General features: G+C 43.0%; 2 protein-coding genes across 3 annotated transcripts in view; one reads left to right on the top strand and one right to left on the bottom strand.

Annotated features, from left to right (window-relative positions):
• Positions 1-400: 400 nt before the first annotated feature.
• On the top strand, positions 401-3,274 carry rasl11b (RAS-like, family 11, member B). 2 transcript variants are annotated; one of them, XM_056276074.1, is made up of 4 exons: positions 401-702; positions 914-970; positions 1,398-1,474; positions 2,037-3,274. In XM_056276074.1, exons 1-4 carry the CDS (start codon positions 591-593, stop codon positions 2,532-2,534), a joined length of 744 nt encoding a protein of 247 aa, XP_056132049.1. In that variant the 5' UTR covers positions 401-590; the 3' UTR covers positions 2,535-3,274. The 2 variants fall into 2 exon arrangements, with proteins under 2 accessions (XP_056132049.1, XP_056132050.1); XM_056276075.1 differs by lacking the exon at positions 914-970.
• A 1,018-nt stretch (positions 3,275-4,292) lies between these two features.
• The window catches only part of scfd2 (sec1 family domain containing 2), a 68,611-nt gene continuing 56,655 nt past the window's right edge, over positions 4,293-16,248 (bottom strand). Inside the window, exons 6-7 of the mRNA XM_056276819.1 lie at positions 10,256-10,375; positions 4,293-5,802 (exon numbers count right to left, since the gene is read on the bottom strand). Of these exons, the coding sequence (XP_056132794.1) occupies positions 5,710-5,802; positions 10,256-10,375 (213 nt within the window). The 3' untranslated portion in view covers positions 4,293-5,709. The remainder of the gene's footprint in view (positions 5,803-10,255; positions 10,376-16,248) is intronic.

The raw sequence follows: 16,248 nt of genomic DNA on the forward strand, positions 1-16,248 counted from the left end.
CTTTTTTCTATTTCTTCTTGTTGCACAATTTAGGAGGTTGCCAAAAAAAGCAATATTGCACTGCTCATTGTACTTGTACATGAAGTATGTGACGAATAAACCTTTTGAATCCTTGAAATTTGGATGGGTAGGCAGATCAGTTCTATAAATATTAGAGTCACAACAAATATCTGAACTAGTTACCAGCACCAAACTGCTCTAAAGCTTCTTTTAGCTGTTGGGTGTTTTGTCTTGATCATCCAGCCCACACAAACCCACCTGTTGCAGAAGTTTCTTACTGGTGATGGGACTCGCACATCCACGTGAACTGGTGCGTATGTGGGGGGGGGGGGCAAACTCGCCGACAGCCAATCAGATTCGAGCAGTGCTGTGGCCGTTTATATAGCCTCTCGCTGCCCCTCTATCCAGTAAACCCGGCGAAGCGTCCGAATCAAACTTACGGAAACATCTTTCGCCCTGTTTGAAGACCTCTATTTAAGAAGCTGATAACTTTGGACTTTGCAAAACGCTTGCCGTGACAAGTATAATTTTTTTTAACGTTTTCCTTGCTCAAAGAGCGAGCGAGAGAGAGAAAAATCAAATCGGACAAAATGCGCCTGATCCAGAACATGTCAACCATCGCGGAGTACCCAACGCCAGAGTTCCCGTCGGGTCGGGTCATCAAGATTGCGGTGATAGGAGGCAGCGGAGTTGGGAAAACAGGTAAAATGACGAACAAAGTCCACGATGTAGGCTAGTACATGTCTATCCACCGCACCGTTTGGATGAGCTTCCGGGAGATTGTAAAATATGCGCAAATATGTGGCGAAGTATACATTGTTAATATAACGCGTAATGTGTTCATAAATGGACGAGTGTGGTGAAGTGGTCGTCTTTTGTCGTGCGTTCAAACGTCGTCCTTTTCCCCTTTCAGCGCTGGTGGTTAGATTTCTAACACGACGCTTCATCGGAGACTATGAACGAAATGCGGGTGAGTTATATAAAACGGAGCTCTCAAACGAGACAATCATAGGGCCTCATTCATCAATCGTTCGTATGTACAAGTTTGTTCTTCGACACCTATGGAATGTTTTAGCTCTCAATTTGCCTGACAGACGGCAGCAAAGCCTGATGGCTACTTGCAAGTCCTTCCCCCTAACATCTATTGTCTACCTATTGTAACGAGCCATCACCCAGGCTTGCGAAGACTCTGTGTTAGCCAACTGGTGTCTACATTCAGGGGTTACCCAGGTTCTACACTGCCCCTGAGACAAAGTCCAGGGCTAACAAAATCCGATCAGTATGGAAGAACAAATTTGCACGTTCGAACGATTGATGAATGAGGGCCAGTTTCTTTACGACGACCGTTTTGAGTGGGGAAAAAAAACCCTGAACAAAATGTTTTGTGCATTCTGTAGGTAATCTGTATTCAAGAGAAGTCCAGGTGGATGGTGAGCAAGTGGCCATCCAAGTTCAGGACACTCCCGGAGTGGAGGTAGGTTCTCTTTTTGTCCCCTTTATGAAAAAAAAATCCTAAACTGGAAATTATAGCTGTTTATTGGTTTATAATCGATTTCAAACTAGTCTTCTGACAAATGCGCAACATAAGAATTCAGCAACACATCGACTGCATAGTGGCTAGTAAGAGGTTCATCTCATCCAAACGTACTTTGGCTGGGCAGTGGTCCAAAGCCGCAAATATTTTTTTTTCCCTTAGAGTCATTCAGTCTGGCTGTCTAATTTCCCATTTAGACAAATGGATGTCTGAGGCCAGAGTAAATGATACTCCTGTCCAGACTCCTCAATCACCTACACCTCTGTCCTCACTCACTCAGTGGTGGAGGAGTAACCCTATAGCTCTCGTCTGCCCTTGACAGCATTCCATTCATTAAAAAGAGACCAATTGCATAATGTTAAGGAATGTGTAGTCTGATCTGGATTCAGCTTTAGCATTTTGTTTGGGGAGCGTAGGGCAGAATTTGTGGGTTATAATGGTAATATTAATGTAAGTGTACAAGTGTATGACTGTGCTTCAGTCTGCCTCTTATCTCCCCCAGATGACGGATAATGCCATCACCCTCCCTGACCATGTGACCTGTTCCATCCAGTGGGCAGATGCTGTGGTGCTGGTCTATTCGGTGACAGACCGCCGCAGCTTTGACTTGATTGACCAGTTGCACCAGATGATTGTGCGGACAGGAGGTGCTAATGTGCCCCCCGTCATCCTGCTGGCCAACAAGGCGGACCTACTGCACCTAAGGCGGGTGGACACCCAGCAGGGCCCCTCACTGGCAGGAACGCTGGGCTGCTCTTTCTACGAGGTATCTGCCAGCGAGGACTACAGCCAGGTGCACGGGGCATTCCACAGACTGTGCTGCCAGCTGGCCAAGCAGCAACCCCCTGCCTCCCTCTCCTCCCAAACATCTGCAAGTGGTGGTACAGAGAAGAGACGCTCACCTCTCCTCCCCAGGCCTAAGTCTCCCAACATGCAAGACCTGAAGAGGCGCTTCAAGCAGGCCCTGTCAGCCAAGGTCCGGACTGTCACGTCCGTGTGAGACAGGCAAGGTGATTGAAGGTGGTCCAGAGTGGCTACAGAAAAAGGAAAGTAAACAGGGAGGAAGAGAATGGAGGACAGAGATCTGCGCCTCCCCCTTTGAGGCTCCTTCGTCTGTGCCCGAAAAGAAGGCGGGTATGATGTGAGCTGCAGCATGTCCTGTATAGTGACACATGGGGGCAGTTAAACCTCGACAGAGGTAATGACCTCTTGGTGGGCTGTCCAGTCTGTCACAGGTGTAGAGGAGGCAAGGTGTTTTATAATCTATTCAGGAGTGGATGCACATCCGAGGAGACACAGAGAAACGCTTAGATATGCAAAGCGTATAAACTGTGACAAACTCTTTTACAACCTCTCTTGGCAACAGCAGCCCCAAAAGACACCACTGCATCTTTTGATTTATCTATTGTGACAGTGTCTTGTGTTTATTCAGACTGCTACTACACGGCAGCACTCTGTGCTGGTAACTGACCAACCACTTGTGCTCGGTACAGACATATAATATGTGTTCAATCTCTTGTCCATCATTATCTGCAATGCATTCCCTGTACAACAGCCAAAACCATCATTCTACATGACAAAATGATGGGGAGGCTCCAGGTGGAGCAGCTCCAGGTGGAGCAGCAGACATCATATGTAGCGTGTGGCGGTTATTACTGATGCACTTTAAAAAGAATCGCCTATCGGGGCTATTATTTATTTGTAATTTCACTTTTGTTCAAAATAAAGATTTTAAATTTCATAAGGTCTCTGGTGTTGTAGTGGTTATATGAATGGTTTTGCATACTGATAAGGCTGATGCTGTCATCACCCACAAGGAAAAGGATTGAACAGTGAGCTGCTCAAACCTAGGTCATGCAATGCTTGTAAAACATGAAATGCAAAAAATGAACAATATCAGGTGCATTGCTTTTATCGGTCATGTAGGGACTTCACAAACTGTTACCATAGACTCCATGCTCACCCGAGCCCTGTTTTAGTAGATTTATCTATCTCTAATTAATGTTGATGTTCCCCCTTTGATATTACCTTAACCAATAATGTCTAATGAACAACGTTTTGATTTACTGATTTGAAGAGTAGTGTCACACCAAAATTTGTGACTGGTCGGATTATGTGACCCTGCTCTTAAAACATATCTTGGCCAGAATACAGTAGGGTGATATAGTTAACTTTAGGCGTAAAGTTAAAAATAGGATTAGGCATTACATTGGAGAGGGTTAATGTGAAATGCAGGCTTGGTGTGGTTAGGATTAGAATTAGCATTTGGGGGAGGGATGAAATCTTACTGTATAATGCAAAGCAAAACTGGTTATCATGGGTGTAAAACTTGTATCATAAATGAAAATCTTTGCATGCAAAAACACTATTTTACAGGGAATCTCACTGCTACACCAACATTGTTCTTGTAAAGCAGTGTTATTCTTATAGGTTAGGTACTTATAAGACTGCCGTTTCCAAAGCACCAGTGTCTTGTCTATACTGTCATCTACAGCCAGGAAATGAGTTTCAGATATACGTACACCTACATAGTTCTTATGAAGCGGTTTTGTATGTACAGGTGCGGTATATATGAGGTTGCTTTGAAATGTGGCCAAAGGAGACCCACCGGTAATGTGGTCTAGAACTTCCTCATAGCCCTTCACAGACTGAAGCCCCCTGATGCCCCCCCCCTTTCAAATGCTTTTCAAATACGTAGTAGGCTGGGCAAAGCTGAAAAGGTGTTGCATCTTCGACAAAACACAGACCCCTATGGAGTAAATACAATTTATTACATAATGAAAATGAGGGGGAAAAATGGCTGCTGTTCATCCACTTGAACCTCTGGGTCATTCTAATATTTTTTTTCTCAGGAAAACATTTGTGCCTCATGCTAGCAAAGACATTGAATCAGAGTAAAGTCAAAAGTTTTACCAAATATGAATTAGCGACTTATTTTGTTGCATAACTCCTATAATGACTTAGGAGAGTTATAGTTGCACAGTATTCAGAGAACTTTATTGCTTCTTCCGCATTATTGGGCTGGAAATACATGCTATAACGTAAATAGACCTGCTGTAAAGGAAATAACCCGGTGACCCAATGTTTCAATTAGAGCGTCTTTGTTCATAACAGGCAACTGGAACAGAAAGAAGACATGACAAAACACCCTCACTGACACAAGTAGTTTTCTAGGACAGGGCATTTCCGAAGAGTCCATGTGTTTGTTCTCTCAGCGCTGACCTCTCTCATCGGAAAACATCCACAGAAAAGTGAGCGCCCCGGAGACGCTGAACCTCCAGTAACACTGTGCACTGTTTTCTTTGCAGCCACAGGTTGGTTATGTGGGTTTATTCAGTTGGCAATGTCATAGTAGAAAGATGTGCTAGAGATATGTTTATTGAAATTCACAACAGTTGAATTTCAGTGGATATTCCTGAACAATCTTCACCTCCCTGTCAGGCGGGCTAGAATGCTTATCAACCAGGGAATCGTTCTCCTCTACTCGTTTCTACTTTCTCTCTCTCTCCCGTTAGCTCCAGCCCATAAGGTGGATAAATAACTTAAAAAGCAGACGGTACACCACAAATGTAAGCCTCATCTGGCTATTTATTAGGCCAGAGAACATTTGCGGATGTGGACGTAAATACCAAACTCTGGCCAAACTAACCAGAGCCAGAAAGGGGAATGTGGACCCTTATGGCAGTGGGTGCGCTCTAGCAAGTTAGCGGCATCAGCAGAAGTGTGAAATTATTCAGCGGTCATTGGATCCATGTACTAAAATGGAGCGTGAATGGACCTCCACAGAGAACGTGCATTCTCCAGACTACTATACTGTATGAGACTGCACTTCACTACACCAAGACGCCTTCCTCTCTTCACACACTCATTTGCAATGAGCTCTCATATATGGTGGATCATCAGCACATCTAAGTACTCATATTTGCTCGATTCTGAACAGTAAAATAAAAGTTCTAAAACAGTTACAAGAGAAAACAATCCAGCCAAACGAGTACTCAATAGGAATGCTCCTGAAGAATTTGGCTTTGCCAATATGTTAACGATTCCCTGTGATTTCACAGCCTCTCACTTACTTTTCCAAATGTCTCAATGCCTGCACCCTCTGACATGTTTATATGGGTGTGATGAACATGTGCGTTTGCATGTGTAAATGAGCGTGCTTCCACGTGTCGGGCTCAGACACCCATGTCGGGCACCAGTCTTTGGGTGGTGAAGAGGAGCTCAGGAATATCTGCTGGTCTCAGCAGTCTGGTGGAGAGAACCAGCACCTGCAACAAAACAATACAGAATAGGTGCAATTAAGTCAGGTCACTCATGTTTGTTAGTCAACGTTGATGATTGAGGTGCATGTAAATGTCTGGGGTGCAAAATAAGGAAATTGAAAATTAAAAAAAGGGTAGCCAGATGGAGATTTTGAGGTGGTCTGACTTTATTGGAGAGAAACTAAAACATTACAAATTGTCAAGAGTCGGACGTGCCACTCCACACCCGTGGTTTTAGAGACTCATGCCCTTCTCCCACCACGTTCTCCACTCACAAATTGGCGTTTTTCAAAAGTATTGAAATGCAGGGTAGAGCAGAAGCCACATGTATACACAAACACACACTTCCATATATATATATATATATATATATATATATATATATATATATATATATGTGTGTGTGTGTGTGTGTGTGTGTCTGCTGAGGTCAGCTTGTGTGTGGGCCACTGCAGGATATTACACAAGCTTCTTTTTCTTCTGCCTTTTTGATTATAGATGATAGGCTTTGATCCTGGCCAGGCCTTTCATTCCCTCCGGCCTCCGTCTCTGCCTTTTATCAACACTACCTCAGATTATACAGTACTCAGCTGGATCGCTCTCTCTCTCTCTCTCTCTCTCTCTCTCTCTCTCTCTCTCTCTCTCTCTCTCTCTCTCTCTCTCTCTCTCTCTCTCTCTCTCTCTCTCTCTCTCTCTCTCTCTCTCTCTCTCTCTCTCTCTCTCTCGCTCTCTCTCTCACACACACACACACACACACTCTCTCTCTCTCACACACACACACACACACACACACACACACACACACACACACACACACACACACACACACAACACATTCAACATCTTGTTTTGCATCTGACTGTGTACTGCATAAGTAATCAGCACTCAAACCCGTTGAATACACAGGTAATAATAATAACTTTAGGTAGCCAGACATCACGTTCCCAATCACGGTGCTAATGTGGGCATAAATCAGACCGCACTCATCTTTGCACTTTTACCACCTGAGTACCAATGTCAAAAGCATATGTTTGGTTATATAACCATTACATCTTCAGCCATACCACTGTGATTTGAAATGTATCCCAAAGTTTTAAGTCAAGTCAAGTTCATTGGCATTGCCCTAAATACCATTTACAGTCTGTGCGGGCTTTATGTACACACAGTGAAAAACGGGCAGATATAGAAAACCACAAAGCATGACAGCCTCTATCCTCAGATGCTCAATTTGGACGAGGACAAACTCCACACATGAAAAACGTTACAGGAAATAAATAGGAGAGACCTCAAGAAGCACATCAGATAAGGGATTCCTCTTCCAGGACTGATAGGTGGACAGTTAAGTCTGCATGGAGCCCGTTTGAGGGCCATATAATGATAGACACACTTAAGGAGTTGCAGACTTCATATTTTAACACTGCAGAGCCTGCCAACACTTGGCCTCTTGGCTTCGATCATCTGACAACATTCTCATCTTCATGCCTGAAGGTAGGGACAGCTATGTTCAGTCCAATACCACTTCCAATACGATGCACATTTCTTTTCTATTAACCTGATTGCTGGTGAAAGAAAGGTTATTATCAATACTTTTTAAATGTGTTTTTATCTTTTGCACGCATACGAACTTTCAATGTTCTGCATTGTTAGGGCACAGGAATAAATACTTTTTAGACTTTTTTTTCCTGTGAGAGTGAAAGCAACGGTGACCTGATTTTAAAAACTTCAATGAGTCCTGAAGTGGATGAAAGGCATTGTGGGTGGTAAGAGTCACTTTTATATTTATGGGTAACCAGCAGAGCAGTTTTATTTAGCTACATTTTTAAAGGAAAGGGAGACAGAGGTGATTCCCAAAGCTAAGTTAAAGGTCGTCAGATTCAGGGAGAGGGTTTTTAATTTCCTTTATTTCAAATTTGCATTTTTTTTAAAAATAAACATGAACCCCACCCAGCCAGGCTTTCTTGTATAAAGAGTTAGCATGTACCAAGACAAGTCATTAACTGGTGGGATAAGTGTAGGAAGCAAGGGTGGCTGTCGTGGAGCCTGTAGAAAGGAGAATGGTGGATAGAGCTGTATCAAGATTCAAACCTCTGCAGAATGCATATGGAAGGTAGGAAATGTAACCATGCATATGTACATTTATACAGGTGAGCTCAAATTAGTTTGACAAAGGATACACAATTTTCTCTGAAATAAATTGAAACTGACAAAAGTAACTGGCATCCACCATTGTTTATTCCATATTTCATGGAAATCAGACTTTGCTTTTGAGTTTTTATTCAGCATAATATCATAAATAATAAAACAAATGAAAATGGCATGGACAGAAATGATGGGACCCTTAATATTTTGTTAAACAACGTTTTGCAGCAATCACTGCAATCAAATGTTTTCTGTAGCTCTCAGTGAGACCTCTGCACATGTTAACAGGTCGTTTGGCCCACTCTTCCTGAGCAAACTGCTGCAGCTGTCTCAGATTTGATGGTGCTTTCTCCTGACTAAGTTTCAGCTCTTTCCATAGATGCTCGATAGGATTCAGATCAGGACTCATAGAGGGCCACTTCAGAATAGTCCAATGTTTTGTTCTTATCCATTCTTAGGTCCTCTTAGCTTCGGGTTTTGGGTTATTATCCTGTTGGAGGACCCATGGCCTGCAAGTGAGACAGAGCTTTCTGACACTGGGCAGTACCTTTCGCTCCAGGTTCCCTTGACATTGTGCCAATACAGATTCAAGGCACCCTGTGCCAGGTGCAAAAAAAGCAGCCCCAAACATAACTGAGCCTCCTGCATGTTTCACTGTAGGTATGGTGTTCTTTTCTTTGAAAGCTTCATATTTTCACCTGTGAACATAGAGCTGATGTGACTTACCAAAGAGCTCCAGTTTTGACTCATCTGTCCAAAGGACATTCTCCCAGAAGGATTGTGGCTTGTTAATATGAATTTTAGCAAATTTAAGTCTGGGTTTTTGGTTTTCTTTCAAAAGTGGTGTCCTCCTGGAGCTTCTTCCATGGAGCCCACTTTCACTCAAAAGCAATGGATGGTGCGATCAGAAAGAGATGTGCCTTCACCTTGGAGTTAAGCTTGTATCTCTTTGGCAGTTTCCTTGGTTCTTCTTCTACCATTCACACTATCCTTCTGTTCAATCTGGGGTCGATTTTCTTCTTGTACTCGTGCCCAGGGAGGTTGGCTACAGTTCCATGGACCTTAAACGTCTTCATAATATTTACAACTGTTGTGACAGGAACATCAAACTGCTTGGAGATGGTCTTGCAGCCTTTACCTTTACCACGCTTGTCTATTATTTTCCTTCTGATCTCCTCAGACAACGCACTCCTTTGCTTCCTCTGGTCTATGTTTGGTGTGGTGCACACAATGATATCAAACAGCACAGTGGCTACTTTTCTCCATTTAAATAGGCTGCATGACTGATTACAAGATTGGAGACATGTGTGATACTAATTAAAGAAACTAATTAGTTTGAAATATCACTTAAATCCAACTATTTATATCTTTTCTAAGGTATACCAACAAATATGTCCAGGCCATTTGTGAATATCTTGGTAAAATAAACAATAATTCATCTCTTTTCAGTTTCTTTGCATTATTCTATGACATACCAAAGGCATGCAAGTATACATGACAAAATAACTTTTAATTTCATAACTTTTCAGGAGGAATGAAACATTATTTAAAGTGATACTGACATCAAAATCTGAAAATTCCTATTGATAGGTTATGTTCCGAGTTGGAATGTGACTACGGAGAAATTCAGTGGCCAAAACAGCGCATCTGCAGCCACTCAAGAGAGAGCTGTGATTGACTGTAGATGGTGTCCAATGACAAATTGTGCCGGTGGACACGTAGACACCAGTCAATTTGCATATAGGGTGTGTCTGTAGCGAGACGCTTTAAATCCACGGAGAAGCTGTTCTTTCACCCCCTCCGGCTAGCTACTTGGCTCGAGTTTGTGCTATTTTGCTGAGACTTTATTATCGATCTTGCTACGACGTTTTGCCATCTATCTATCTATCTATCTATCTATCTATCTATCTATCTATCTATCTATCTATCTATCTATCTATCTATCATCTATCTATCTAACAGTTATTTCTATCATCGAACATATTATTCGTCAAGTTGTATTGCATTGCCGCGCCGTAGGCCTACCACCATTTGTTCCTACGGCAAGTGACGAGCGGTACTGAGCCCCACCCATGTGAACACACAGGAAGACAATAGCTAATAGCTTTGAATTCATAAAACCACACCTATTTTTGGTTATGATTCAAACTCCCAATGTTAAAAAATGTGTTCAGAAAGGGCATGTCAGTCTCTCTTTAAATGAGCTGTAAGGGTGCCAACAAATTTGATCACATCTGTATATGTGTATGTATGCAAAATGTTTCGGTTAGATTTTCAAGTCTGTTCATTTTTGCCTCTTTCATGTCTATTGGTCACTCACCTGGGTCCCTTGTTTGTGAGCAGAGACGACCTCTTTGATCATCCGAAGCTCTGAGGGTGTGACCCCACCGACCAGAAAGAGGAAGAGCAGAGGGTGGTCACTGGGGTGTGGACGACTCACCTGCAAGGATGAAGGGGCATTGTGTTTGGTTAACATGTTTTTCGGCAGTTGCAGATATTCAGTTTGATTCCTTAAACAGAGTTAGAACACTTTATGAATCATAAAGTGTTCTAACTAAAGTAAACAAGGGTACATTTTGTATTTCCTCCATTCTATTATTAACTCTTGATCTCTCCATCTCTTGTTGCTCAATCACTGCTTGGCCGAGGCCCTGTAAGGCTGTGGTGAAACTGATGGCAGTCGACTCTACAGTAACACGGGTTCCCTGCACTATAACTGAAGGGATGGTGTCTTCTCACTCTGCTCTCACCGTAACTGACATGTGGATTTTTGCACGAACAGACACACATACACACACACTACACAAACCACATGTCTTGCACAAGGACACACTCATCGACAGAGATGTTACTCAAACAATAAGTGAGTTTTATTCAGCAACACACAAATGAAGGAGGTCTGATGTGTGTGCTGTGTGTGATTGGCTGCAGGAGAATAACAGCTGTGTGCTATTGGCTGGGGAGTGGTGGTCAGAACATGTCTGTACGCTGTGAATGTTAACCAAGCAATCAGAGCTAGAGGGGGGTGGACCTGAGACGTGTGGTTATACACGTGAAGCAGTAGCAGGTGGAGATGGTGTGTGTCAGACATGGTTCAACGTAGATTTCGGCAAAAATATGCGAAGGAGTGTTTCTATCTTACAATACTTGCATCTGAATCTATCTATCTATCTATCTATCTATCTATCTATCTATCTATCTATCTATCTATCTATCTATCTATCTATCTATCTATCTATCTATCTATCTATCTATCTATAAAATAACAGAATATTTTACGAGGGTACAACTTTGACTAATTAAGCATTAACCACTTTAAGGTTTATTGGAGGTTAAAATGGCACACCAAAAATGTTCAAAAGTATGAACACCATATGTTAGAATAAAAAGGTCTAATTCATTCTTTGCCTACATACTGTGTCTGTGGCTGCTGAAGCATGTGTCCTGCATGTGATTGCAGACCCGCCTGCTGTACTCACCCTGTGTTACCAAATGGCATCTTACAGCATTGTCATGTGCAAACACATTCATATTTTGCGGCTCAGGGTGTCTGAGCCATGTGTATTGCCATGAGCTGGCAAGGGAGGGAGGGACAAGCAAGAGGGAGGTCTAGAGCTGAGATGTGCAGCCAAATGCAAGGTTGGGGTTAAGAATTCATTATTCAAACTCCAGAAGGTAAAGGAACTTCATGGATAATCATAAGAGACACCACTCATACGCCCCCTTTGCTGAGAATCCTGTTACAGAAAGCTGCTGGCAGAGCGTTAAGGACGGACTGAGGCTGGGCTGGCAGTGGGATGAGGTTTTGAAAAGAGTGTGATGAGGTGTGGACATGAGCAGTCTGTGCAAAGAAGGCTCTGTCTAAACAAAGACTTCAGACGGGATGTCAGGTGCTGAACATTTAAATACATAAAACTCTGGGCATCCAGGTGGCATGGCGGTCTATTATTCCGTTGCCTACCAACACAGAGATCACCAGTTCGAATCCCCATGTTATCTCCGGCTTGGTCAGGCGTCCCTACAGACACAATTGGCCACGTCTGCGGGTGGGAAGCTGGATGTGGGTATGTGTCCTGGTCGTTGCATTAGTGCCCCCTCTGGTCGGTCGGGGCGCCTGTCCGGGGGGGGGGGTTATGGAACTGGGGGGAATAGCGTGATCCTTTAATGCGGTACGTGCCCCTGGTGAAACTCCTTACTGTCAGGTGAAAAGAAGTGGCTGGTGACTCCACATGTATCAGAGGGGGCACGTGGTAGTCTGCAGCCCTCCCCGGATCGGCAGAGGGGGTGGAGCAGTGACTAGGATAGCTTGGAAGAGTGGGGTAATTGGCCAAAAATTTAATTGGGGAGAAAATGGGGGGGGTAAATGAATACATAAAACTCTGGATCACACATACACCAGTGGTTGGATGAATTTGTCCATTAGGCGACTAGCTGACTCCTCTACCACTAGATGACTTGAAACTAAGGGAGTTAACTAGTCACAGGATATGTGATGTCACAGGGCAGTAAATATGGTGGGCTACCTTAGTCAAGAGCATGTAACACTAAAAGATCATTTTTAAATTCATTTTTAAGTCCATCTGAAGAATTGAAACTGTACAACACTGTGGTGAGTTGTGTTCACTGATTCACTGCAAGTAAAGCTATGGCGGTCAATAGAATTTTGGCTGTTGCCCAATTCTGTCCTCTGTTTTGTGTTCTTTATAGTATAAGCAGAGGCTGGCTGACTGTGTTGAAGCTTTGAGAGATTAGAAAAAATAGCAGTCGTGCAACCTCGAACAAAAACAACTATTTATATTAAATACAACAATGCCTGTGCAAACACACATGCATGCACACATGGTTTGGTTGCAGATTGAAAGTTGAACAAGGACTTGAGGATGAAACTTTTGAGGGGGTCATAACCCAGACTGTGGGCTATGTGGAGTTTTACAATACGCAGTCTGTGGTACACTGGAGGGCCGGTGCTTAAAAATAGAAATTTTGTTGGGCTCTTTTTACTGCATATAGGGTGTGCACTGTAGGAGTTACTATAGAAATCTTTTATAGTACGGGCTTAGCCTGTCTGAGTTGGTGGTTTGTGGGCCAAGGTTGTTAATTTGTGTAAAACCAGGCCATGGTTACACAACCAGTGTAATTCTTCCTCTAGGGTAGTCATCATTGTAAGCAGATCCAGATGTGGGATAATCAGACTGCTGATAGCAATCTGCTCTGTGGTGGATATATATTACACATGAGTCAAAAGCTCCACATCTCATGGACAAAATGTAGTCAATATTGTAGTACCCCTCAGCCTTAAAGTCTTTCAAAGTACGTCCCATTTACAAGTAAAGCTCAAACAAATGTTGCTCTTTCTAGTTTCATCTATCCATCATCTGTCTATGTGCCTATATTCCTCTGTCTAAAAACCATAATGATGAGCATATGTGTTAGCGTTTCATTATTCAGAAACAGTTCAAGTCCAAAGGTTCCTCTCCTTTTTTCCTCACCATCTTGCTTCACATGCTAATACAGCAGTTCCACACATTGAAGCCTCCGAAGCACCGCATCGCAACTACAGTCTTCTATTGTTGCATCTCTGAGCAGCTCAAATGCAGCAGTTAGTACCTTCCTTAAGTGTACCTTAACACAGATTTCTGAGGTATGACAGAGGGCTGCTCATTCAATTTGAACTTGTAACGATATTGTTACAAGGATATCTTTACCTCATTGGTCACTGCTGCACAATAAGCATCGTGTCGCCTCACAACCTGTAAGTCCAGTGGATTTAACGCTGAAAATCATTACCTAACAGAGCATCATGCAATGGCTGCATAAAACAATAACTGTTCCTCAACACAATCAAAATTACAGAAGCAGCCCCATGAATGACAGCACCTAAATACATAATTCACATTTGCAGCATGGTTTTCCTCTGAAGTATGTTCCATTTCAGCTCCATTATTTATTTGTGTCAGAGTAAACCAAGGAAGCTTGCAAGACATGAGAGCTTAATTTGTTTATATAGCTAGTCACATTATTTTCTGTCAGCTCTTGGCTGTAGTACAATTACTAGTGCTGCCTGCTGGCATTTCAATTCTGTGTGCACTGATAAATATGTTTCATAACCGGCTGACTGAAATATTGAGACTATTGCTCCTCTGTTCATCATAATATATTGAATTGTGCATCAAATTTAAACATATCCATGTTTATGCAAAGAGATTGAGTAAAGGAGAAAAAAAGAGGAAATTTTGCTTAAAGATTGTATAACTGCAAGTGGCAGTTACAGGGTTCAGGCCTTTATATAGAAGGAACTTGTAGAGGTGGGTTTGAAGGTAGGTGGCTCCTATAACAGGTAAGACAGCAAAGGTATTAGCCACCTCATTAGACAGTGTATGGGGATAGATAGAAAAGTGCACAGAAACAGACATTTTGACTAATATTTGGCCCAACAGCATGTACACATCGTTTTAAGGAAACTGACTGATCAAATTAGGAGAAACACTTGAATGTAAAATTAGCAAAAGATCCTCGTGTTCTGCTGACATTTCCTCCAGCAATGCTGTGAAAAGGCGAGGTTGCAGACTAGAACTCTCGTGAACGAAATTTACCAGTCTTGTCACAGTATCCATCACCCCCTCATTTCCCCACAGTTTAGCGCACAACACTGATTCATGAGTAATGCAATGGAATTCTAAGAGTGCTGGGTTAATGGTGGTAAGCCTGCTTACCAAGCCCTTGTGTTGTCCCATCGTTGATGGAGCACCATCGGTGACAACAGACTTAATTTTGTTCACATCCAAGCCATTCTTCTCAAAGAATTGTGTTAATTTATTAAAGATGATTTCCCCAGTTGCGCAGTTGGTTTCTTAGCTTTAGCAAGGTTCCATGAAACATGTAATGGTGCAGCCATTGTACTCTCTTGTGCCAATGTTGACTTGCAGATAGTAAAAACAGAGTGCTCGTATGATGTTATCATATTTGCTATTTTTTGTTTGTGGTGATCTGATTTTGTAGGGTAGTTGGCATTAAAACTGGCAGCATGCATAGTGTTGAAGTGTTACTTTAGATTATCTACTGTGCAGACAGCTACGGTCTGCATGCATACCAAGCATGTCGGTTTGGCATTGGCATGGTCCGGTAAAATAAAATAAAACTGATCAGTCCAGTCAGATTTGAACTGATGGTTTTATTGGTCGACTTTCCATTTTTTCATGCAGGCTATGTTCTTGGTTTAGGACAGTTATTGGTTATCTGTGACTTAGCTGATGAGTAGCTCTGCCTAATCAAGGGCTGTAGAGAGCAAGAAAGTACCCCCCCCTTTTCTCCCCAATTGTATCCAGCCAATTACCCTACTTTTCCGAGCTGTCCCAGTTGCTGCTCCACCCCCTCTGCTGATCCGGGGTGGGCTGCAGACTACCACATGCCTCCGTTGGTACATGTGGAGTTGCCAGCAGCTTCTTTTCAACTGACGGTGAGGAGTTTCACCGGGGGGATGTAGTGCGTGGGAGGATCACGTTATTCCCCCCAGTTCCCCCTCCCCCCTGAACAGGTGCCCCGACCGACCAGAGGAAGCGCTGGTGCAGCGACCAGGACACATACCCACATCCAGCTTCCCACCTGTAGACATGGCCAATTGTGTCTGTAGGGATGCCCGACCAAGCCGGAGGTAACATGGGGATTCGAACCGGGATCCCAGTGTTGGTGGGCAACGGAATAGACTGCCATGCTACCCGGACGCCCTACGAAGTACATCTTACGCACGCTTTATGGCATAGGTCAAGTGTACAGTGCGGGGTGAGGTCAAAATAAGGCAGAACAGCACGCACCCAAATTCACATATTGCACACTTTATTTCACATGTTATGAAAGGTGCGTTAGTGCCAATGGGTCAGCGCAGGCCAGACATTTGCTACTCGTGGGCTGGCTGCTTATTGGGATTCAGGGCTGTAAACCCTTTGAGACAGCGCAACAATGGCACCACTGTGTTCTGAAATCCATTATTTCCAATGGCTTGCGCCATTGGAAATAATGGATTTCAGGTTTGTGTCAATAATTGGTCAAAAACACAATAATTGTGTCAAACACAATAATTGTTTTTGACACAATAATTGGTTTTGACACAATAATTGTGTCAAAAACTGAGATATACTCCATCACATTGGATACCATCCTAATTTCTTATCACCTCAAGCCACTGCTATGAAAAATAAATGACTCTCCAAACCAAGAAACAACCTCACAGCAAGACACTGAAGGTAACATTTTTGAATACATCCACTCCATTGGTGTATCTGACTGATATCCAGCTAACTGTACACATTTAAAAAA

Source organism: Lampris incognitus, chromosome 3 (assembly GCF_029633865.1).
Source record: "Lampris incognitus isolate fLamInc1 chromosome 3, fLamInc1.hap2, whole genome shotgun sequence".
In the NCBI taxonomy this organism is placed as follows: Eukaryota; Metazoa; Chordata; class Actinopteri; order Lampriformes; family Lampridae; genus Lampris; species Lampris incognitus.